This window comes from Oncorhynchus kisutch, linkage group LG16 (assembly GCF_002021735.2).
Source record: "Oncorhynchus kisutch isolate 150728-3 linkage group LG16, Okis_V2, whole genome shotgun sequence".
NCBI classification, from domain to species: Eukaryota; Metazoa; Chordata; class Actinopteri; order Salmoniformes; family Salmonidae; genus Oncorhynchus; species Oncorhynchus kisutch.
In genome coordinates this window covers 18,416,998-18,441,329 of record NC_034189.2, presented here as the reverse complement: position 1 = coordinate 18,441,329, position 24,332 = coordinate 18,416,998, and the positions used below count along the sequence as shown (strand labels likewise).

The window sequence follows — 24,332 nt, the reverse complement described above, 5'->3', positions numbered from 1 at the left end:
ACTCCAAGCGGAGGCTTCATATTTATACATCCAGTGAAATATCTGTCTAGCTGTTCTGTGAAATAATCTTCATGATTACCTTAACTTCACTGATAAATTAAAACAAAAGTCTGTGCTGATATCATGTAAAAAAAAATCCAACTGTAGATTTAATGCCATGGTGGAGTCAATGATATAGGCCAGTGTTATTCTCTCTCTCTCTCTCTCTCTCTCTCTCTCTCTCTCTCTCTCTCTCTCTCTCTCTCTCTGTCTCAATGAAATTCAATTTCATTTCAATTCTCACTCGCTCTCTCTCACACACGCATGTACACACACAGACAGAGAACTTTGCCCTATGTGTCTTGTATCTGATTCATCAGGGCAAAGTCTGTCCTAAAGAATTAGCTGGGTCAGACACATTCAGAATCAGAGTCGACATAGCACCAACGCTACCAAAACAACACAAGGAAAAACAGGAGGTAAAGAAGAGAGAGAAGGAAAGAAAGGGACTGGGATATGGAGTCAACATCATCATTAATAAAGCAAGTACACTTACTTCCTAATAGCTGTGTCTGGATAATGTTTCCCCCACACATTTTGTGTACATTTTTCAATCAATTGTTCTATATCTGAGTTTTCTGAGTTTTCTAACAATACTCTATCACTGTACTTGTAAAGGTGTACGCTGTTGAGTGCCAAGAGATTTGTCAAGAAGGCACAATGGCAACAAACCACTGGAAAACGTATATCATTGAGGGCTTTAATTGAAGTTGGACTGGCAGTTAGAATAGTAATGGTTTTCTGTACTTGTTTCAAACCTCTGTTGTCAAACAGACACTGTCTCCACCAGATGAAGCTATGATTGATCTGTCTCTGTCTTCCAATCAGTCTCAATCTCTTTTTGTATCCCTCTCAGCCCACACGGGGCCCTTAAAGCACATTATACCTCAACTAATCTCGGTTAACCCAGAACTCAAATCTTGTGCAATTTAGTCAGATCCTGAATGACGTAGTCTGTCCACGAGATACAATACCTCAGCAGCAGTAGTAAATATTACAGAACGCATTAGAAAACCATAGCAACATATCTAGTTAACATCTAAACATAGAGATACAGTTGTATCACTGTATCTGTTCTGCACTATAATCTTATGGTAGCTTTCCTAGGCCAAATGAAATGATGTGCAGTACGAATGTGTTATCTGTGTATCTATGGACTAGGGAATAGGTAGAAGTTGTCCCAAACCACTGATACAGGGTCAGGTTGTATATCCTCTTCATGGTTCAGGTTAAGATTGGTGTGTGGGGTAAACTGATCCAAGAACAGGGCAACTTCTAGCTTGATTCAGATCTGTTAGCGTGACAAATGTCAATGACTGTAGGCATTGGTTAGAGAGCATAAACAGAACTCGGACCAGGTTAGGCAAATTATACCTCAAGCTGGCAGTATTTGGCCTTGTGAACATCTTCTTCCTCCTTTTCCTCCACAGGTCTGTGACCAGGCGGGTGTGGTCGTTGGCCCCAGCCCCCCAGAGACCATTCAGGGTGTGTTCCCATGACAGGGGCACCAGGAAAGGTGTCACAGCAGCTACCCTGGAGGAGCTGAGAGAGAGGGTGAGAGAAAGAAAGACATGTTGATTTTTTTAATTTATTAAATAAGCTAAATAAAAAGGGGGGGGGGGGATATTATGAGTAAGGCCAGGAATTTTTCGGGACCATCTGACTTTACCAGTAAAAGCTCTGGGCTCTAATTATACAGGGGTTTCCCTAGTTACCACAGCCACAAAGTCAAGATGGCCTATATCGTAAAAATGTATGAAAACAAAAAGTCGCTTTTTGGTCTTCATTTAAGGTTAGGGTTAGGCATAAGGCTAGCAGTGTGGTTAAGGTTAGTGTTCAGGTAAGGGTTAGGTTTAAAATACAATTTTAAGAAGAGACATTTGGGGGCGTTTATCACTTTATGGCTGTGCTAATTAGTAACGACCCAAGCAAGGCCAGATCTGGGACAATAATAGATGCCATTTAGCAGACACTTTATTCCAAAGCAACTTACAGTCATGCATGCACTTATTTTACCTATGGGTGGTCCCAGGAATCAAACCCACTACCCAGGCGTTACACGTGCCATGCTCTACCGACTGAGCTACAAAGAACCATGGAGTGAATGCCAAAGGAGAATGTAATTGTGCCTACAAAATACCCACACTGTGTCTGTCTGTCCTCTGAACATGTCTCTCTGTTCTGCTTCCCCAGGTGTGTCAGGCCCTGATGCTATGCCTGTCCAGTCTGGCTGTGGTGCTAGTGTGTGAGGAGGACGGGACAGTGGTAGACTCTGAAGACTTCCTGATGTATCTGCCCGACAACACTGTCCTCATGGCCCTGGAACCTGGACAGACATGGAAACCTCCTCCGGTGGGTTTGACACTGTCTGTCTCTGTCGTGATCTGGACATGATCATTTGTTTCGTCTGACCTGTGTTAGTGATTGGACAGTATGTGCAGGTATATACACCCATGTCTGCTGCCAAGTGAGATGAGTAGGGCCCTGAGTTTTTCCTCTAGGCCTATCAAGTGACCTGAGCCTGTATCCACAAAGCATCTCAGAGTAGTAGTGCTGATCTAGGATCTGTCCATACAATCTTATTCATTCTGATCTGAAAGGCAAAGCTCATCCTGGTCTGCCCTTCTACTCTGAGTCGCTATGTGGATATGGGCCCTGATCAGGAAAATATTAAATGCCCAGAGTTTTTCCTGGTTCGGTTACACGGTGACACCGACCATGTCGCTGTCTCTCACCTTGCCCCATATCTTACTCTAACCCCACAGGGTGCAGTGCTCTCCAAAGGCCAGGACCCTAACCAGTCGCGGACAGGAAAAGACATAGCCCGGGTGACCTTTGACCTGTACCGGCAGAACCCCAAGGATGTGTTTGGCTCCCTGAATGTGAAGGGTACATTCTCAGGCCGGTACTCCGTCAGCGCTGACTTCCAATGTCTGGGGCCCAAAAAAGTCCTCAGGTAAGTGGAGAGGAAGGGGATGTGAGGACGTCTCCAGCCTGCTGAGATGTACAGTGCATTTGGAAAGTATTCAGACCCCTTGACTTCGTACACATTTTGTTACCATACAGCCTTATTCTAAAATGGTTTGTTTTTTAATCCTCATTAATCTACACACAATACCCCATAACGACAAAGCAAAAAATGTTTTTTTGAAATTTTAGCAAATTGATTAAAAATAAAAAACAGAAATACCTTATTTACATAAGTATTCAGGCCCTTTGCTATGAGAATCGAAAATGCATCCTGTTTCCATTGATCATCCTTGAGATGTTTCTACAACTTGATTGGAGCACCTGTGGTAAATTCAATTGATTGGACATGATTTGGAAAGGCTAACACCTGTCTATATGCATGTCAGAGAAAGAACCAAGCCATGAGGTCGAAGGAATTGTCCGTTGAGCTCCGAGACAGGACTGTGTCGAGGCACAGATCTGGGGAAGTGTACCAAAACATTTCTGCAGCATTGAAGGTCCCCAACAACTCAGTGGCCTCCGTCATTCTTAAATGGCAGAAGTTTGGAACAACCAAGACTCTTCATAGAGCTGGCCATCTGGCCAAACTGAGCAATGGGGGGAGAAGGGCCTTGGTCAGGGAAGTGACCAAGAACCCGATGGTCACTCTGACAGAGCCCCAGAGTTCCTTTGTGGAGATGGGAGAACCTTACAGAAGGACAACCATTTCTGCAACACTCCACCAATCAGGCCTTTATGGTAGAGTGGTCAGACGGAAGCCATTCCTCAGTAAAAGGCACATGACATCCCGCTTGGAGTTTGCCAAAAGGCACCTAAAGGACTCTCAGATGAGAAACAAGATTCTCTGGTCTGATGAATCCAAGATTGAACTCTTTGGCCTGAATGCCAAGCATCACATCTGGGGGAAACCTGGCACCATCCCTACAGTGAAGCATGGTGGTGGCAACGTCATGCTGTGGGTATCTTTTTCAGCGGCAGGAACTGGGAGAAAAGATGAACGGAGAAAAGTACAGAGAGATCCTTGATGAAAATCTGCTCCAGTGTGCTCAAGACCTTAGACTGGGGCGAAGGTTCACCTTCCAACAGGACAACAACTCTAAGCACACAGCCCAGACAACACAGGAGTGGCTTCGGGACAAGTCTCTAAATGTCCTTGAGTGGCCCAACCAGACTTGAACCTGATCAAACATCTCTGGAAAGACTTGAAAATAGCTGTGCAGCAACACTCCCCATCCAACCTGACAGAGCTTGAGAGGATCTGCAGAGAAGAATGGGAGAAACTCCCCAAATGTAGGTGTGCCAAGCTTGTAGCGTCTTACCCAAGAAGACTTTGGCGAGCGTAGCCTATTGGCAGCGTAGCCTAGTGGTTAGAGTGTTGGACTCGTAACCAAAAGGTTGCAAGATCAAACCTCCGAGCTGACAAGGTACAAAATCTGTTCTGCCCCTGAACAAGGCACTGTTCCTAGGCCGTCATTGAAAATACGAATTTGTTCTTAACTGACTTTCCGAGTTAAACAAAGGTAAAATGTAAAAACAATTGCTGCCAAATGTGCTTCAACAAAGTACTGGGTCTGAATACTAAATGTGATATTTCAGTTTAATTTAATAAATTAGCTCAAATTAAAATTAAACGGTTAGTGCTTTGTCATTATGGGTTATTGTATGTATTGATGGGGGGGGGGACTATTTAATCCATTTTAGAATAAGGCTGTAATGTAACAAAATGTGAAAAAAGAGAAATGGTCTGAATACTTTCCAAATTCACTGTATCTGTAACAATGGTAATTCTCCCCTCTGACTCACTCACTCTCCTTCTTTCTCCCTCTCTCCTTCTCTCTCTCTCTCCTACTTCCTGTCACTCTCTCTCACTCACCCCCCCTCTCTTTCTCCCTCTCTCCTTCTCTCTCTCACTCTCCTACTTCCCGCCACTCTCTCTCACTCACCCCCCCCCTCACGCTCTCTCTCCTTCTTTCACTCTCTCGCCTTCTCTCTCTCCTACTTCCCGTCACTCTCTCTCACTCACCCCCCCTCTCTCTCTCCCACTTCCCGACTCTCACTCTCTCTCTCTCCCTTCCCTCTCAATTTTTATTTAACCTTTATTTAACTAAGCAAGACAGTTAAGAACAAATGATTATTTACAATGACGGCCTACCCCAATTCAATTTAAAGGCTTTATTGGCATGGGGAACATATGTTTACTTTGCCAAAGCAAGTGAAATAGATAATAATCAAAAGTGAAAAGAACAATAAAAAAATGAATAGTAAACATTGCACTCCCAAAAGTTTCAAAATAATGTATAAAAGGGAAAATAAATAAACATAAAAATGTTTGTTCTTCACTGGTTGCCCTTTTCTTGTGGTAACAGGTCACACATCTTGCTGCTGTGAAATTACATGTTGAAACTTGAAATCCTATCTTAACCTGATACCTGTTTGAGGTGACGATCTCTCTCTCTTTCCCACTTCCTGTCACTCTCTCTCTCTCACTTACTCTCTCTCTCTTTCCCACTTCCTGTCACTCTCTCTCTCTCTCTCTCTCTCTCTCTCACTTACTCTCTCTCTCTCTCTCTCTCTCTCTCAGAGAGGCCCTCCGCATGGCCTCCACCCTCCTCCAGATGGCAGGTCACATGTTGATCACCTCAGCCAATCTGATCAAGCGGATAATCGAGGGAGCAGAGTTCTGGCAGCCTCAGAGGGTGGAGGCCACAGAGTACTGGCACTAAGGCAGGACTGGGACCGACCGCTCTCTAATGACCAAATCAATCCTAACTTGAGTGTATGTTTATGATTGAGTTATGCAAGGTTGTGAGTTGTGATCAAACAGGAGGATAATGACACATTGTTTAGATTTTCTATAAGGTTAGTTGTAAAATAGGACTTATCTTTCTCTAACAATTCTGAGAATGTACCACGAAGTCCACAAATAGAAGCAATTCATTTTTAAAAACTGAGTATGCATTATTTTTCACTTTCTTTGTAGTTTCTAATCACTGTCTCATCTTGTGTGTAATAATATCTTTCATTTGCTACATCCACTCAGTCCACTGTCAGAGACACCCACTTGCAGAACAAGGAGAAACAGTGCTGTTCATTCATAGAAGGGTATGAGGAAACCTGACCAGCACTTGAGGAACCAATACGATTTAACATGAGCCTTTAGTTGCTCTACCTTTAATTAGGCTATATATAAGTTAATTACTTTCTTACTTATGACCACACAAGATCTGCCAAAAGGCAAGGACACAGACTGCATAAGCACAGTATGAGGTCAGATAGTGAATATACTGAGTAACATTACCAACAACATTATCAAATATTAAACTGGTACCAGCCGGTTACTCAAACCTGCACCTTAGAGGCTGTTGTCCTATATACATAGACATGGAATCACTGGTCACTTAAATGATGGAACACTGGTAACTTTAATAATGTTTACATACTGCTTTACTCATTTCATATGTATATACTATATTCTATTCTAATATATTTTAATCAATACCACTCCGATATTGCTCGTCCTAATATTTATATATTTCCTAATTCCATTATTTTGCTTTTAGATGTGTCTATTGTTGTGAATTGTTAGATATTACTGCACTGTTGGAGCTAAGAACACAAGCATTTCGCTACACCCGAAATAACATCTTCTAAATATGTGTATGTGACCAAATAAAATTTGATTTGATTTGATCCGTTCTGTTTAAACAACGGTTGCATCCCAATAATCTTTCTCCCGAAGTGAGCACTTGTTCACTTCCCTTCATGGATTTGAAAGAAAATGACTGGCACTCCAAGTACATCAATCCAATGCTTTACATTTCGTGGGGAGTAGCGAACGCTTCAGGAGGAAGGAGAGATTATTGGAACGCACTCATGGACATATGCTGTCGCTAGTTTCCCCAATTCTTTACACGCTGAACATATCAAACAAGGAACATCAATGCAATGACATAGTTAGAAACTTCCAAGCACAAACCTGTGAAAGAGCTTGAAACATGAATTGACATTTGAATTAGGAACCATGTGAACAGGAAGTTAGTAGTGCTAAAATGACAGCAGACTGTAGAACTTCATCATAAACATAATCAACAGCTTGTAACATACAACAGAATGCTGTCTTATTCGTGACAACTCCTAACATGTAGCCTAACAGTCCATCTTCAGCACCCTCCAGGCCTCTCCAGTAAAATTAGAGCAGGGGAGTGTCTCAATACTCATGGCTTCCTTTTCCATCGTCACTTCAAGCAGGTAAAAGGATCAGAGACATAGGCTTTAAAGTTTCAACATTCAATTGCACCTGTTAGGTCATGCCAGATCAGTGCTCGCAAAGGAGAGAACAAAACAAGGAGAGGAAGCCTCTTTACACTATTGAAATTTACCCCAAGTCTGTTCCAATGGTCACTTCTGCTTCACGCCCATTCACAAGGTTCCACGCACCTGCTCCCTCCTTCCTACCAACCTCCCCATTAGCACTTGGTGGGCACCACATGTGACTGCAGAAGCAGACTGGGTTCTTGTTGCAGGAATAAAATTCCTCTGTTTTAATACCCAATTAAAATCAAACACTCTGTCAATTCATAATAATTTGTATGACCCTTATTTGTATAAAATGGACAGAGCCCAGTCTTAAAGTCAACCAGCAGCGTTTTTTCATGAGAGTACTGCCCATTACACATTTTACCACAGGTTATAAACTGAAAATGACGTCATTCGTTTTAGTACTAGCCCGTGTCATCTCCGCTCCAGTACAATGGCTGTATGGTTCTCACATCGTCTCTCCCTATTAAGATAATATATGACCGAGCCAAGGCCAGCTTGTGTAGATAAGCCTTCTAGCCAGTCTGGCTATAAGTTCATTCATTTCTACCAAGGAACAGACAGTCATTGTTCTAATTCTTGATTATATTTACACACATTATATTCAGTACTAGGATTAAAAAGAAAATTCATACATATACAGTAACATAATAGTATTCTGATTAGTACATATACAGTAACATAATAGTATTCTGATTAGTACATATACAGTAACATAATAGTATTCTGATTAGTCAGTCCTGATTGAAATGTATACATAATTAGTCATCATTGATAAAAATTCCCTTAACAGTTCTGTCTCAGGAGCTCCAGCTGGGCCATGGTCTTGTTCTTCGGCCACGGGCCCATTTCGAAAGCTTGTTCCTCTCCGTGGGTTGTTTATGAATGTTGTGATCCCCACCCCTTTCCTCTCCTCCTTCAGTTTGCGGAATTCTTGCCTTTCTCTTTGCATCGCTTAACTCCAGATCTGGTCTTGTGTTTTCTTCTTCATATTTTTCTTCTTCTGTACTTCAGGTGGTTCTATCTCTACTTTCTTCCCCTCCAAGCTTGACTTATTCTGGTGGGTGGTGTTAGCAGGGTTGTCATGGTTACCATTGCAGCTGCAGTATATGATCTCGACATCATCTGCCTGAGAAACCATTGTCTTCTTCGGTGGTGGTCTGTCCATGCTGTCACGTTGTGGTGGCAGTGGTTGTGTCAGATGCTGAATGAGCTGTCTGTGACAACAGGAGACCATTGGGCTGTGACCCAGTGGAAAGCGCGAGAGAAAAAGCATTGGTTACAGAACCACTTGCGGATGTACTTCATGTGGAGCCTGGTGAGGGCCTGCAGACGATGGGGCTCCTTCTTCAAAGGCTTTTTGTTATGATCGAAGCTCCACCACAGCATAGACCTGATAGAGCGTGTCGGGTTTGACGTTGTTTTCATGGGCTTTGTCTCGGTTTTCTAGGTGTGGCTGTGGGGGGTGCCACTGAGCGCGGAGGAAGTGGAGGGCTTTGGGGCCCTGCAAGAAAAGAGACTGGTGAATGTTCCCTCCTGTTACTCCCGTCATCCTCCTTACTGAGGCGAGGCACCTCCAATACCTTCTCTTTCTCATTTTTGTCTTTCTCCTGCGTCTGGTTTGGTCTGCAGATCTTTCTGCGTGCCTCGCAGATCTCCTCTGTATCCCAGCTGATCCCGTAGCACAGCCGCTGGACCATGAACCACACCCTGACCTCAGATATAGACAAGAAAATATTCTATTGGTTGTTTTCACCAAAATGTGCATCGTGTTATTAAAACTTGTCAATGAAACTAATTACAGGACAGCACATACAAAAACACACAGAATATATAGAGGAGTGGTTGCCCTGATACATGGTTGCTGACCCCTAATGGCTGCTGTAAAAAGCTGCTAATGGAAAGATGCTGAGCAAGGACAACGCATTGGTAGTTTTCCCACGCTATCTCGAAGTCAACTCGGAGTGAATGCCCTACTCGCTTCCCACAGCAGGCCTTGAGGGAGGGAAGGGATCTGGGCCAGGGAGGGAGGCCGGGCATGGTGGTGTTGGCATTGGGGCGGCAGGTAACCTAGTGGTTAGAGCGTTGGACTAGTAACCAAAAGGTTGCAAGATCGAATCCCTGAGCTGCCAAGGTAAAAATCTGTCGTTCTGCTCCTGAACAAGGCAGGGGCAGAACTGTTCCTAGGCTGTCATTGAAAATAAGAACTTGTTCTTAACTGACTTGCCAAGTTAAATTATAAACCAATTGGGGTGGCTGATCTGTATGTTAGGAGAGCTAACTCAGTCTTCTTTTGGTCATCACCGAACTCCTACTATGATGAATATAGAATGTAATATAGGCTACTGCCGGATGTACAATAAACAATGAAGGTGTTATTAGGGGTTCAGGAGTGAAGCTGGTGAAACCCTGTTGTATTTGTTTTGGTTCATTATTATTATTATACCGGTTCCGCCGATTTACTGAAATAATTCAAATTCCTGTGAGATAATAAGGCCTGGAGGGACCCAAATGTGCATGATGGTAAATTTAACCTTTATTTAACTAGGCAAGTCACTTAAAACACTACTCCTCTGGAACCCAATGACCAAACTTAACAAGTGGCATCTACAGACCAAGGTCTCTCAGCGCTATCTTTTCCAGGCCAAAAACAACATTGACCTAAAACATTCACGTGGTCTCGCACACAAATCCCTATAAATCAGTTAAAATCAAATCAAATTGTATTTGTCACATGAGCCGAATACAACCTTACAGTGAAATGCTCACTTACAAGCCCCTAACCATCAATGCAGTTTAAAAAAAGATGAATAAGAATAAGAAATAAAAGTAACAAGTAATTAAAGAGCAGCAGTAAATAACAATAGAGAGACTATATGCAGGGGGTACCGACACAGAGTCAATGTGCGGGGGCACCAGTTAATCAAGGTAATTGAAGTAATATGTACATGTAGCTAGAGTTATTAAAGTGACTATGCATAGATAATAACAGAGAGTAGCAGCGGTATAAAAGGGGGGGGGGGGGTGGCGGCAATGCAAATACTCTGGGTAGCCATTTGATTAGATGTTCATTAGTCTTATGGCTTGGGAGTAAAAGCTGGGTGGCTGGAGTCGTTGACCATTTTTAGGGCCTTCCTCTGATACCGCCTGGTATAGAGGTCCTGGATGGCAGGAAGCTTGGCCCCAGTGATGTACTGGTGCAACTGTAGAACCTTTTGAGGATCTGAAGACCCATGCTAAATCTTTTCAGTCTCCTAAGGGGATATGGGTTTTGTCGTGCCCCCTTCACGACTGTCTCGGTGTGCTTGGAACATGTTATATTGTTGGTGATGTGGACACCAAGGAACTTGAAGCTCTCAACCTGCTCCACTACAGCCCCATCGATGAGAATGTGGGCGTGCTCGGTCCTCCTTTTCCTGTAGTCCACAGTCATCTCATTTGTCTTGATCACGTTGAGGGAGATGCTGTTGTCCTGGCACCACATGGCCAAGTCTCTGACCTCCTCCCTATAGGCTGTCTGTGATCAGGCCTACCACTGTTATGTCATCTGCAAACTTAATGATGGTGTAGTAGTTGTGTAGGAGTTGTGCCTGGCCGTGCAATCATGAGTGAACAGGGAGCACAGGAAGGGACTGAGCACACACCCCTGAGGAGCCCCTGTGTTGAGGATCAGCATGGCGGATGTGTTGTTACCTACCCTTACCACCTGGGGGCGGCCAGTCAGGAAGTCCAGGACCCAGTTTCAGAGGGAAGTGTTTAGTCCCAGGGTTCTTAGCTTATTGATGAGCTTTGAGGTCACTATGGTGTTGAACGCTGAGCTGTAGTCAATGAATAGCATTTTCACATGGGTGTTCCTTTTGTCCAGGTGTGAAAGGGCAGTGTGGAGCACAATAGAGATTACGCTCCACACTGGAGATTGCGCTCCGCACGTCATCTATGGATCTGTTAGGGCGGTATGCAAATTGGAGTGGGTCTAGGATTTCTTCGATAATGGTGTTGATGTGAGCCATGACCAGCCTTTCAAAACACTTCATGGCTTCAGACGTGAGCGCTACGGGTCTGTAGTCATTTAGGCAGGTTACCTTCGTGTTCTTGGGCACATGGACTATGGTGGTCTGCTTATAACATGTTGGTATTACAGACTCGGACAGGGAGAGATTGAAAATGTCAGTGAAGAAACTTGCCAGTTGGTCAGCACATGCTCGCAGTACACGTCCTGGTAATCCGTCTGGCCCTGCGGCCTTTTGAATGTTGACCTGTTTAAAGGTCTTATTCACATCGGCTACAGAGAGCGTGATCACACCGTCTTCCAGAACAGCTGGCATGCATGTTTATATTGCATGATATATTGCATGATCCATTTTGTTTTAAGATCTGATATTTGGCAAGTGTGGTAAACAGTACAGAAGTAATTAGTCCTAGGTCAATGTGTCAATTTTTTCCTGGTGGTGGCACAGTGGCCCCTTAGCTGAACCCCAGCATTGCTGTTTGCAGCTATATTTCCATGTCTGTTTCCAGTGCTTGACTGGGAAGGAAATAGGTGCTGGTACTCATGTTGGGTGCCTGTACTGTTTATATTTAGGTGCAAGAACTCCACAATACTTTTAGCCAATATTTTATAAGACGTGCAGGATCTTATGCAGTAGAAAATAAGAGTTGATGGTACAGAGTATCAGTGAGCTCCTGCCCAAGTCAGGCACTGTTGCAAAGGTGCATTGGGTGGGCCTGGGAGGGTATAGGCCCACCCACTTGGGAGCCAGGCCCAGGCGATCATAATGCATTTTCCCCCACAAAACAGCTTTATTACAGACAGAAATACTTCTGTTTCATCAGCTCTCCGGGTGGCTGGTCTCAGAAGATCCCATGGGTAAAGATGTCGGATGTGGAGGTCCTGGGCTGGCGTGGTTACACGTGGACAGCGGTTGTGAGGCTAGTTGGACAAACTTCTAAATTCCCTAAAACGATGTTGGAGGCTGCTTCGTACAGTGGCAAGAAAAGGTATGTGAACCCTTGGAATTATTAACTGGTTGACCCTCCTTTGGCAGCAATAACCTCAACCAAACATTTTCTGTAGTTGCGGATCAGACCTGCACAACGGTCAGGAGGAATTTTGGACAATTCATCTTTACAAAACTTTTTCACTTCAGCAATATTCTTGGGATGTCTGGTGTGAACCGCACTCTTGAGGTCATGCCACAGCATCTCAATCGGGTTAAGGTGAGGACTCTGACTGGGCCACTCCAGAAGGCGTATTTTCTTCTGATGAAGCCGTTCTGTTGTTGATTTACTACTGTGTTTTGGGTCCTTGTCCTTTTGCATCACACAACTTCTGTTGAGCATCAATTGGCGGATAGATAGCCTTACATTCTCCTGCAAAATGTCTTGATAAACGTGGGAATTCATGTTTCATTGATGATAGCAAGCTGTCCACGCCCTGAGGCAGCAAATCAGCCCCAAACCATGATGCTCCCTCCACCATACTTTATAGTTGGGAATAGGTTTTGATGTAGGTGTGCTGTGCCTTTTTTTATCTTCACACATAGTGTTATGTGTTCCTTCCAAACAACTCAACTGTTGTTTCATCTGTCCACAGAATATTTTGGAACATCCAGGTGCTCTTTTGCGAACTTCAGACGTGCAGCAATGTTTTTTTTTGGACAGCAGTGGCTTCTTCCGTGGTGTCCTCCCATGAATACCATTTTGTTTAGTGTTTTACGTATCGTAAACTCGTCAACAGAGATGTTAGCATGTTCCAGAGAATTATGTATGTCTTTAGCTGACACTCTAGGATTCTTCTTAACCTCATTGAGCATTCTGCGTTGTGCCCTTGCAGTCATCTTTGCAGGACGGCCACTCCTAGGGAGAGTAGCAACAGTGCTGAACTTTCTCCATTTATAGACCATTTGTCTTACCATGGACTGATGGACATCAAGGCTTTTAGAGATACTTTTGTAATCCTTTCCAGCTTTATGCAAGTCAACAATTGGTAATCCTAGGTCTTTTGAGATCTATTTTGTTTGAGACATGGTTCCCATCAGGAAAGACTTCTTGTGAATAGCAAACTCAATTTTTGTGAATGTTTTTTATAGAGCAGGCCAGCTCTAACTGACATCTCTAATCTTGTCTCATTAATTGGACTCCAGGTTAGCTGACCCCTGACTCCAATTAGCTTTTGGAGAAGTCATCAGCCTCGGGGTTCACATAATTTTTCCAATCTACACCGTGAATGATTCAATTATGTATTCAATTTAGACAAGAAAAATGCAATAATTTGTGTGTTATTAATTTAAGCACACTGTGTTTGTCTATTGTTGTGACCTAGATGAAGATCAGATCAAGTTATATGAACAATTTATGCAGAAATACAGGAAATTCCAAAGAGTTCACATACTTTTTCTTGCCACTGTAGGTGATTTGAAACGTGTCTTGAAATATCCCATTCCATGTGCTTTTTGGCTGTTCAGACTGAAGGGAAAAGAACCGATTCTAATTGGATATACAAAAGGTCTGTATTTGAGTCGCTTAAAACTGTGAAGCAAACAAACTCCCCTGTTGATTTCAATCAGTAGTTGCGCACAAGCCGACTGCATTAGCCTAACTACTCGAACACACCCATTCCCAGTCACCAGTCATGACCAAATGTACATAGCAAGGCAGATTTTTGAGCGACATGACCAAATGTACATAGAAATGTTAAGTATAGACCTCCCATACTCATTGACATTAAGTCTAAGAAGAGATAGATCCATTCTATGTACCCTATTTCTAAATTGTCCCTTAAATTGTGTTTTTTTCATCTTGTTACTTTTGGTTTTGTACAACGGCATCTGACAGCTGAAAATACAATACTTTATTGAAAGGATATTTCACAATGCTTTATATCGTACAATGATTAGCTTGTTTTGTTACATGAACTGAAATCAGGAGAATCATTATAATTTTAGCAACCAGGAACTTTTGGTGGACTGACGCATATCTTGCACGAGGTGGCCTCAAACGTAGATTAGACCAGAGACAGAGCGAACAAAAGCAAACGAACCAACAGGAAAAAAGTTGAGATTAGAAGCATTATAGGGGCTACGAGGCTAGAGGTATTTTAGCATGCGAAGGTCAAGGACAACGCAAAGCACCCGATTCCCACCACCATTTGCTGTGGCAGCTTCAACTGATCCAGGGCTCACAGAAGACATGTCTGAGGGGTGCCAGGCTCTGCCGCTGCCGGACAGCCAGGCCATTGTTTGTGACTTATGTACAGAAGACAGGAAGCCAGCACTGAAGACTTGCATCAAATGTGAAATGTCCATGTGTGTCCAGCACTTTGGAGCCACACCTTTCAGTCCCATTTCTGCTGCAGACACATACTGAACCCATAGCACTGGGGGCTGGCGGAGTTGGGTTGGCCACCAAATGCCCCCACCACGTTAAGATTCTCGAGTACTACTGCTTGGACGACCTAACCAGTGTGTGCATGTCCTGCGCCATCGAGGACCAGCATCGCATCCACAACATGAAGACCCTGCCTAAGGCACACAAAGAGCTGAGAGAAAAGTTGAAGGAGGAGCAGAAGGCTTTGGCCAAGAGAGAGAACCAAAGCCTGAAACTAAGGAGGTGGGACAAGGAGCAGAGGGAGAGGTTGGCTAGCTCCAGTATCCGGCTCATTGAGGGAGTATCCGCCCTGCGTGACATCACCCTGAAGAGTGTCCAGAGTTCCGTCTCAGCTCGTGTAAAATCCATCACGACCTCTAAGAGAACCATGCAGGCTGCCCTGTCCGAGGGGGACTCCTTCCGCTTCCTCCAGGGGTATGAAGGGGTGCACCAGGCTGTGGAGAAGGCCCGTGCCGTGGGTCTGAGGAAGGGACTGGAGCCCGGGGCCGACCGGGACAAGCTGGTCCAGGAGCTACAGCAGAGTGGAGGACACCTCCTGGAGCAGACGACACAGCTGTGGAGTTCTCTGCTGGCTCTGGTCGACCCCGAGAACCACCAGGAAAAACAGGGTTCCCCAGGGTTCCCTCCCACCACCACGTTGACCTTTGACCCCAAGAGCTTGGGAAGGGGAATGTCTCTGTCCCAGGACCACAGGAAAGTGTTCTACACCCCCCTTGCCAAACTCACCACCCATACTCTTCTGTGCCAGGATAGCGGCTCTGATGCCAACCCTAGGTGGGTGGTCAAATTCTCTGAGGACTGTGATTGGACCGTTGGCGTATGTGACAAGGAGGCTGCTGGGAATTTCAATAACGGCCATGTCTATGCTCTGCGCTGGCAGAAGGACCAACTGAGCTCTGTTTGCACTCAGTACTATGACAGTATTAGGCGCAGTGACGGGATGACCTATACAGATAAACCTCCACAGGCACACGTCGATTCTCAGTTTATCTATCTTCCTGGACAAAATGAAGCTCTACCTGAAACAATACCACATCCCATAGAATTAGAAGTGTTCTGGGACAAAACCTCCCCACCATCTCTGTCCTTCTACAGCAGGGGCAGATATCACCAGAGGACGGAACTGCACAGAATGGAGATGGAGCATCATCAGGGTGACCTAACTCCCTTTGTCACCCTGGGAACAGGAAGTTGCCCAGTCAGTGCCAGACAGTATAGAGAGTACAGTCAACCAGAGCAGCAGTGGAGGTGCCCATGTGGAGAGGTCCATCAGATTCAGCAGCAGTCTTCCTACCACCAGCATGGGTCTTACCAGGCTTCTGAGTGCAAGTGTGAGAGGGTTATCGGTACGTCGTATATAGAGGTGTTTTGTCAGCTTGTGTAATGTAGGCGATGTCTTAAGTGTATTGAGTTCAGTTTGGATCTCCACTAGTGTGTTGTTGTTGTTGGTACTGTAGGATTCTAATGTGTGTTGGACTCACTGGTTGGATTTGAGTTTACATGTAAGGCAGGACTTTGTCTCCCCCTGTAACTCAAGTCAGCCACCTATCACAACGTTGTCCCAATGTTCCAAGAACTTTCACTTTTTCATGTCCCTTAATCACATTTTTCTGACCTCATTATTGTACAATAAATTATGTAAATAGTCAATTGACTTAATGTAAATGCTGATGTTTCTGTTCAGATATTTTCAACTGGGTCATTTACAAACATGTCTGAGAAGTACATTCTGATTTTCTTAACAGTTTGACATTTTAACAAACTGTAAAATTAATATCTATGCTGTATGTTGTATATATGGGTGGATCTTTAATGGGCATGTTTAGATTTAATGCTAAAATGAAAAATAAACAATTAACTCTAGAATACAAATCATACAGATTTCTCTTTATTGGTTAGAACTGACAAGACTGTAACAACAAAACAGAACGCTTACAAAATGCATAACACATTTTACTAAAAGCAAAAGATATAAAATGGAATTATCCTCCAAAACACTATGAAGTAAAGTAAATATTCCACCCTAGTGAAAACTAGTCAGTTACACACCTTAACATAATAATGCAGAGACAACATTCTCCTAAGGTAACTCTATACACAGGGATCCTGACATGTTGCAAGTTAGGAAGGTGGACTTTGTAGTGTTTGTCGCGTTGGTTATCTGCTGCGCAGCTCAAGCGAGAAAGTTGTAGAGGATAGGCAGGCATCGTTGTGATTGCGGCTGAATGTGTTTAGGGACCCAGGATTTTTGCGGCGGGGTTATTGCAGGGAGTCCTGTTTGCCTGTCAATGGGTGCTCCGTCCTTTTTGGCCCCTGAGCCTGTGTGGGGATGTGATTTGAACTGTGACTGAAGGAGTGGGATGGTTTTTGATTGATTTATTTGTTGTATTTTGTATGATGTCATTTTTTTTCTCTCAAAGTTGCCGGGATGTCACGTGTCCCACTTATTTCAGTACACTCGTAGCAACTTTATAATTGCGAAACGTCTATCCGATTAAATTAACCTCAGGTAGCAAATAAGCCATACATTTTTTAGTTGACCAAATTCGAAACTCTCATTGACCTCCATACAAAACGAATTTCTTGGTAGGCGAAACAAGAAAAAGACCCCAACTGTTGGAGGGAGACAGATTTTCCTTCGAGTTGGGCCTCTCTCTTCCTCTCTGGCAATTTGGGCTGCCCGACCAAATTGATAAATGAATAGTGAATTATATATCTGTCATTCTCGTTGAAAGGAAGCCTGAGAAGTGGAAGACCATCTATGTGCGTAATTTCTATGCTTCTTCCCGTTCTCGTATTTTTACTTTAGTTTTGGTACACGAGCCTCAAACATCAGAAAATACAATATTTTTGGTTATAATATATATTTTTTATCACTTTTTTTTTTAGATTGTACATTGCTTATCTATACTATTCATTGTTTGTTGTCACATAAACTGAAATTAGGCGAACCATTAAAATTTTATCAATAAAGGAAATGGTGGAGACATTTCTACATTAAAGGGGAATCAGCAGTTGCTACATCCATTTTTGGACATAAATTAATGCTATGTATCATTATTGAAGAATATAACTTATAAGTGCCTCATGAGCTTAGTTCAACTGACCAACCTCATCAGAACCCAAAATAAGCTTTTTTATTCCAATGTTTGTAAACAAAGTAAATATAAACAAACACTGTATAGCCTCAAAACATAATTAAAACTATAATATGTAAATTGATGGTCATCCATAGCTCTGTCTATGAATTTGAGTGGTTACATTTCTGCACCCAACTCGAATTTACGACTTCACAATCGGTAATTACCACCTTCCCACCTGGTTATGAACACAGCAATATTGTATGAGATTAATCTAGGAGTGGCCTCAAACGCAGAACAGATCAGAGACAGAGAGCAAGCAAAAGCAAACAGACCGACAAGTAAAACATTTAGATTATAATTATAGGGGCCAACGACTTTGAAAGGCTTATTGTCAGTAAGATTGAGAGAGGCTACTAAAGAGGTATTTTTAACATGCGAAGGACAACGCTAAAGCGACAGACCCGATTCCCACCACCATTCGTTGAGATAGCTTCAACTGCAACAGGGATCCCAGAAGTGAAAAGGAATGAGGTGTACAAGGTTCTGCCGGAGATCCAGGCTGTTTGTGACATGTGTGTGTATGACAAAAAGCCAGCATTGAAGACCTGCATCAAATGTGAGATGTCCATGTGTGCCCAGCACTTGGAACCGCACCTGACAGTGCCATTGCTGCTGCAGACACATACCCTTACTGAACCCATAGCACCGGGGGCTGGGGGAGTTGGGGCAGCCACCAAATGCCCCCAACATGGTAAGATTCTTGAGTACTACTGCTTGGACGACCTCACCAGTGCGTGCATGTCCTGCGCCATCGAGGACCAGCACCGTGTCCACAACATGAAAACCCTGCCTAAGGCACACAAAGAGCTGGGAGAGAAGCTGAAGGAAGAGCAGAAGAAGTTGGCCCAGAGAGAGAGAGAGATTCAGGAACTAGGGAGGTGGGATAAGGAGCAGAGGGAGAGGTTGGCTAGCTCCAGTGTCCGGCTCATCGAGGGAGTGTCCGTCCTGCGTGACAGCGCCCTAACCAGCGTCAAGACCTCCGTCTCAGCTCGCATAGTGTCCATCAATACCTCCAAGAGGACCTTGCAGGCTGCCCTGTCTGATGGGGACTCCTTCCACTTCCTCCAGGGTTATGCAGGGGTGCACCAGGCTGTGGAGAATGCACGTGCTGTGGATCTGAGGAAGGGGCTGGAGCCTGGGGCCGACCAGGACAGGCTGGTCCAGGAGCTACAGCAGAGTGGAGGAAAGCTTGTGGAGCAGATGACACAGCTTTGGAGTTCTCTGCTGGCTCTGGTCGACCCCAAGAACCCCCAGAAAGCACAGGGTTCCACCACGATGACCTTTGACCCCAAGAGCTTGGGAAGGGGAATGTCTCTTTCCCAGGACCACAGGAAAGTGTTCTACACCCCGCTTGCCAAACTCACCACCCATACTCTTCTGTGCCAGGATAGCGGCTCTGATGCCAACCCTAGGTGGGTGGTCAAACTATCTGAGGACTGTGATTGGACCATTGGCTTATGTGTCAACGTTTCTTCTTCTGGGAATACCAACGTGTTTGCTCTGCGCTGGCAAAACGGCCAACTGAGTTCACAGGCAGACTTAAAGTCTCAGTTAATCTATCTTCCTGGGAAAACTGCAGCTCAACCTGAAACAATACCCCGTCCCATAGAATTAGAAGTGTTCTGGGACAAAACCTCCAACCCACCATCCCTGTCCTTCTACAGCAGGGGCAGATATCACCAGAGGACGGAACAGCACAGAATGGAGATCAAGCATCATCAGGGTGACCTAACTCCCTTCGTCACCCTGGAAACAGGAAGTAGCCCAGCCAGAGCCAGACAGTCCAGTACCCGACTCCTTGGAGGTTTCAGTCAGTTAAATTACAATGAAGAGTACGGTCTCTATGGAGCGAACATTCAGCCAGAGAAGCAGTGGGGGTGCCCATGTGGAGCGGTCCATGATCAACCCAAGACTCAGCAGACTCAGCAGTCTTTCTACCACCAGCATGTGTCTCAACAGGATCCAATGTGCACATGTAAGAGAGTTATCGGTACACCGTATATGGGGGTGTTTTGTGAACTGGTGTAATGTCTACACTCTTAGAAAAAAAGTTGATATTCAAAACCTTTAAAGGTTCTTTGTCTGAAGAACCTTTGAAGAACCAGTTTTGGTTGCAGGTAGAACTCTTTTGGGCTCCATGTAGAAGTTTGGATCCTGGCTAGTGTTAAAAAATAATTGTGGGAAACTTTTTGTTGTTTTTTTCCAGTGAGGGGCTCAGATTACAGACAGGTGTGTAAACAGAAAGACATTCAAAAAAGACATAATAAATCATCAAAAGACAGTAGAACATAAAAACAAGATTACTAGTCAAAACACCAAACTAAAACAAATGGTTAATTAGTTCAAATTCATTCATTCATTAAGGAGTCTGTAATTCTTCTGTAAATCATTTTCTTATAGTTTACAACATTTTTATACATGGTCAATTATGAAATTACATGAGATAGTACACAACAGAGTACAGTTGATATATTATTGTACAATAAATTATGTAAATAGTCAGTTGATTTAATGTTAATGCTGATGTTTCTGTTCAGATATTTTCAACTGGGTCATTAACAGGGCAAACAGGTCTAATTACATCCTGAATTTCTTAACAGTTTGACATTTTAACAAACAGAACAATTAATATCTGTACTGTATTTTGTATATATGGGTGGATCTTTAATTGTCATGTGAGATTTAATGTTAAAATTATGAAAAATAAACAATGAACTCTAAAGCACAAATCATATGGAATGGTCTTTATTGGTCAGAAGTGAGAAGACTGAAGAAAAGTGGCATAAAACCTGCATAACACGTATGACTAAAACCAGATACATATAAAATGGAATTATCCTCCAAAACACTGTGAAGTTAAGTGAATATACCGCCATATGGAAAACTAGTCCGTTACAAGTACAGAATAATGCATAGACAGAGACAACATTCTCGCAAAGTAATTGAATACACAGTTGTGTTGGAAATTCAACACCAGGGACACCTGAAGTCAATATGAAATGAATCACATTTTCTTTATCAGTTAACTGGAGAGGTTACAAGAAACACATACAAACTACAAGTCTGCCACAAGTTCCGCCAGGGTGGTCCTTTCAGTTCTCTTATTTTCTGCTACACAAAAAGCTACGTAGGCATGGTTCATAGGGTTCCTTCCTGCAGGTGACTGCCTGTTATTGCGCAGGCTCAGTTTCCTATGAAACTGAACATGTCTCCTATCTTAACTTCCAGAACATATTCTGGGCATTCTGCCAATTGGTCTGAGGAGGTGGTCATAGTCATCTGCACGAACCAAGATAGAGTGAGAGGACAGTCATAATGTACCATTCAAGGCTATCTCTTCTGACCATAAAATGTTCCCTTACACAGTCAAGTACACTAATGTGAAATGCTGATTGCATGGACATTTTATATAGTCTCTGACTACATAAAATATTAAGAAAAGTGTGAAGTCAAGGTAACACTCAAAGCTGTTCTGTCTCCCTCACCTCTTTAGCCTATTTTAAGAACATACTTTGAACACATTCTGTATTCCACCAACAGGAGGAATCAAGAAATGCACCTGACGTTCTCCCACTGTGTGTAATTTGATTGACAGGGGTACCAGTGGTAACACTCAAGGCTGTCCTGTCTTCCTCACCTCTTTAGCATAACATCATTTGAACACATTCTGTATTCCCCATCAGTTTTCCCTCAACATACTGGGTGTAATTTGACTGAGGTACTAGTGTGTCTCTACAGAGCATGAAACAGATGTTTGACAGTAGTTTCACTGTATTTATTCCATCCTAGCTTTAATACTTGGTCCGCATGGAAATAACACAACTAACTAGCTATTGGGAAAAAGAGGCTGGAATACAATATCATCTAAAACATTTGCAAATCATTAAACTCACTTATTTAAGTGAGTTTGAAAAGGACTAAGAAATATCATTATAATTAATATTTTCATCAATTGAATATATCTAAAATAATAAAAACAATGTTTTTGGGATAAACTTGACCTGTACTCTTGATATGGTAAATACTGCTTGAACGACCTAACCAGTGCGTGCATGTCCTGCGCCATCGAGGACCAGCATCGCATCCACAACATGAAGACCCTGCCTAAGGCACACAAAGAGCTGAGGGAGAAGTTGAAGCAGGAGCAGAAGGCCTTGGCCAAGAGAGAGAGCCAGAGCCTGGAACTAGGGAGGTGGGATAAGGAGCAAAGGGAGAGGTTGGCTAGCTCCAGTGTCCGGCTCATTGAGGGAGTGTCCGCCCTGTGCGACATCACCCTGACAAGCATCCAGAAGTTTGTCTCAGCTCGCTTAAACTCCATCATGACCTAACTCTCTTTGTCACCCTGGGAACAGGAAGTAGCCCAGCCGGAGCCAGACAGTATAGAGAGTACAGTCAACCAGAGCAGCAGTGGAGGTGCCCATGTGGAGAGGCCCATCAGATTCAGCAGCAGTCTTCCTACCACCAGCATGGGTCTTACCAGGCTTCTGAGTGCAAGTGTGAGAGGGTTATCAGTACGCCGTATATAGAGGTGTTTTGTCAGCTTGTGTAATGTAGGCGATGTCTTAAGTGTATTGAGTTCAGTTTGGATCTCCACTAGTGTGTTGTTGTTGTTGGTACTGTAGGATTCTAATGTGTGTTGGACTCACTGGTTGGATTTGAGTTTACATGTAAGGCAGGACTTTGTCTCCCCCTGTTACTCAAGTCAGCCACCTATCACAACGTTGTCCCAATGTTCCAAGAACTTCCACCTTTTCATGTCCCTTAATCACATTTTTCTGACCTCATTATTGTACAATAAATTATGTAAATAGTCAGTTGATTTGATGTTTTACTTCAGATATTTTGAAATTGGTAATTTACAAACATGTCTGACAAGTACATTCAGATTTTCTTAACAGTTTGACATTTTAACAAACTGCAAAATTAATATCTGTAATGTATTTTGTGTAAATGTGTGTCTTTAATTGTCATTTGAGATTTAATGTTAAAGTTTAAAATAAACCATAAACTCCAAAACAAACTCTAAAACACAAATGATATGGAATGCTCTTTATTGGTCAGAACTGACACAACAAAAAGAAGGCTTAGAAACGGTATAACACGTTTTACTAAAAGCAAAAGATATAAACCAACTCATCCTAGAAAGCACTATGAAGTAAAGTAAATATACCCCCACAGTGAAAACTAGTCAGTTGCACACCTTAACAAAATAATGTATCGACAGAGACAACATTCTCACAAAGTAACTGAATAGCCAGTAATGTACAATAATATGAACTACAGGTTGCATGGAGATGCTATCTAGTCTAAGCCATTGAGAAAAGTGTGAAATATAAGTTGAGGTAACACTAAAAGCTGATGTGTCAGGTGTGTGCGTACTGGTAGCGAAGTTAGGTGCAGGAGAGCAGAGATTTGTGAAACAGGTGCACACTTTATTGAGGCAAAAGTACAAACAATACTCTCAATAAAGGATTTGTAAAACAGAGTCAATATAGTACAGTTTTTTTTTAAAGAACCCAACTGTTTTATAAAGTACAGTCTCTGTTGGCTCTTTCTGTATATCAGGTCTGTACATTTACTCCACTGAAGCTTACTGTCCAAAAGGACACCCAGATATTTATATTCCTCTAAAATTTCTATATTCTGACCACAGATAGATGTTGCAGAGGTAGGTGTTGTACGCTTCCTGAAGTCTATGCACATCTCTTTGGTCTTGTTGGTATTGAGGACCAAGTGTGATTCCTCACACCACTCTACAAAGTCACCTAGGACCGGGCCATGATGTTCCTTGTCATCATGCAACAGGCTGATCAAGGCAGTGTCATCAGCAAACTTAACAAGGTGTCTGTCAGGATGGGAACTAGTACAACTATTAGTGTACAAGATGTACAGAAGTGGGGACAAAACACATCCCTGAGGAGAGCCTGTGTTGGTATTGTGTATATCCGACACCTATTTTGACTAGCTGTGAGTGTTGGCTCTTGGAAGTCCAACAGCTACAAAACCAGCCCCCCGTCTAAGAAGAAGTCCCGAATGAGTCTCTGTGCCAGAATGTAAGGCTGGATTGTGTTGAAGGCAGAAGAAAAGTCAACAAACAGAACCCTGACATGGGATTTGGCACCCTCTAGATGTCTATAGATCATGTTAAGGAGGGTAAGAATGGCATCATCAACTCCTCTGCTAGGCTGATAGGCAAACTGAAATGGGTCGAGGAGCTGCCTCTCCATGGCCAGGGAGATGGTGGCTTCCCTGATTAGCCGGACTCTAATGGTCGACTATCCAGAGTGTGAACCGGGAAAGGTCTGTCCACAGGAATAATGGGGATCCCTAAACTAAGAGCTAACGATCTGTCGATAAAATTCCCAGCTGCGCCTGAATTGACGAGCTCCTTATGCTGGGAATGCAGGGAGAACTCAGGGAAACAAACAGGTGGACAACAGAGGACTCTGGATGAGAGTGGTGCAGACTCACCTGGGG

At 43.4% G+C, this 24,332-nt stretch overlaps 1 protein-coding gene across 2 annotated transcripts; it reads left to right on the top strand.

Moving 5' to 3' along the window:
- Positions 1–274: 274 nt before the first annotated feature.
- Positions 275–6,714, top strand: LOC109906431 (cell death inducing DFFA like effector b). 2 transcript variants are annotated; one of them, XM_031791929.1, is made up of 6 exons: positions 295–521; positions 1,470–1,593; positions 2,233–2,391; positions 2,805–2,995; positions 5,123–5,125; positions 5,591–6,714. In XM_031791929.1, the coding sequence occupies exons 1-6, from the start codon at positions 496–498 to the stop codon at positions 5,730–5,732; spliced, it is 645 nt and encodes a 214-aa protein (XP_031647789.1). In that variant the 5' UTR covers positions 295–495; the 3' UTR covers positions 5,733–6,714. The 2 variants fall into 2 exon arrangements, with proteins under 2 accessions (XP_020359717.1, XP_031647789.1); XM_020504128.2 differs by lacking the exon at positions 5,123–5,125 and having other exon boundaries at positions 275–521.
- Positions 6,715–24,332: the final 17,618 nt, after the last annotated feature.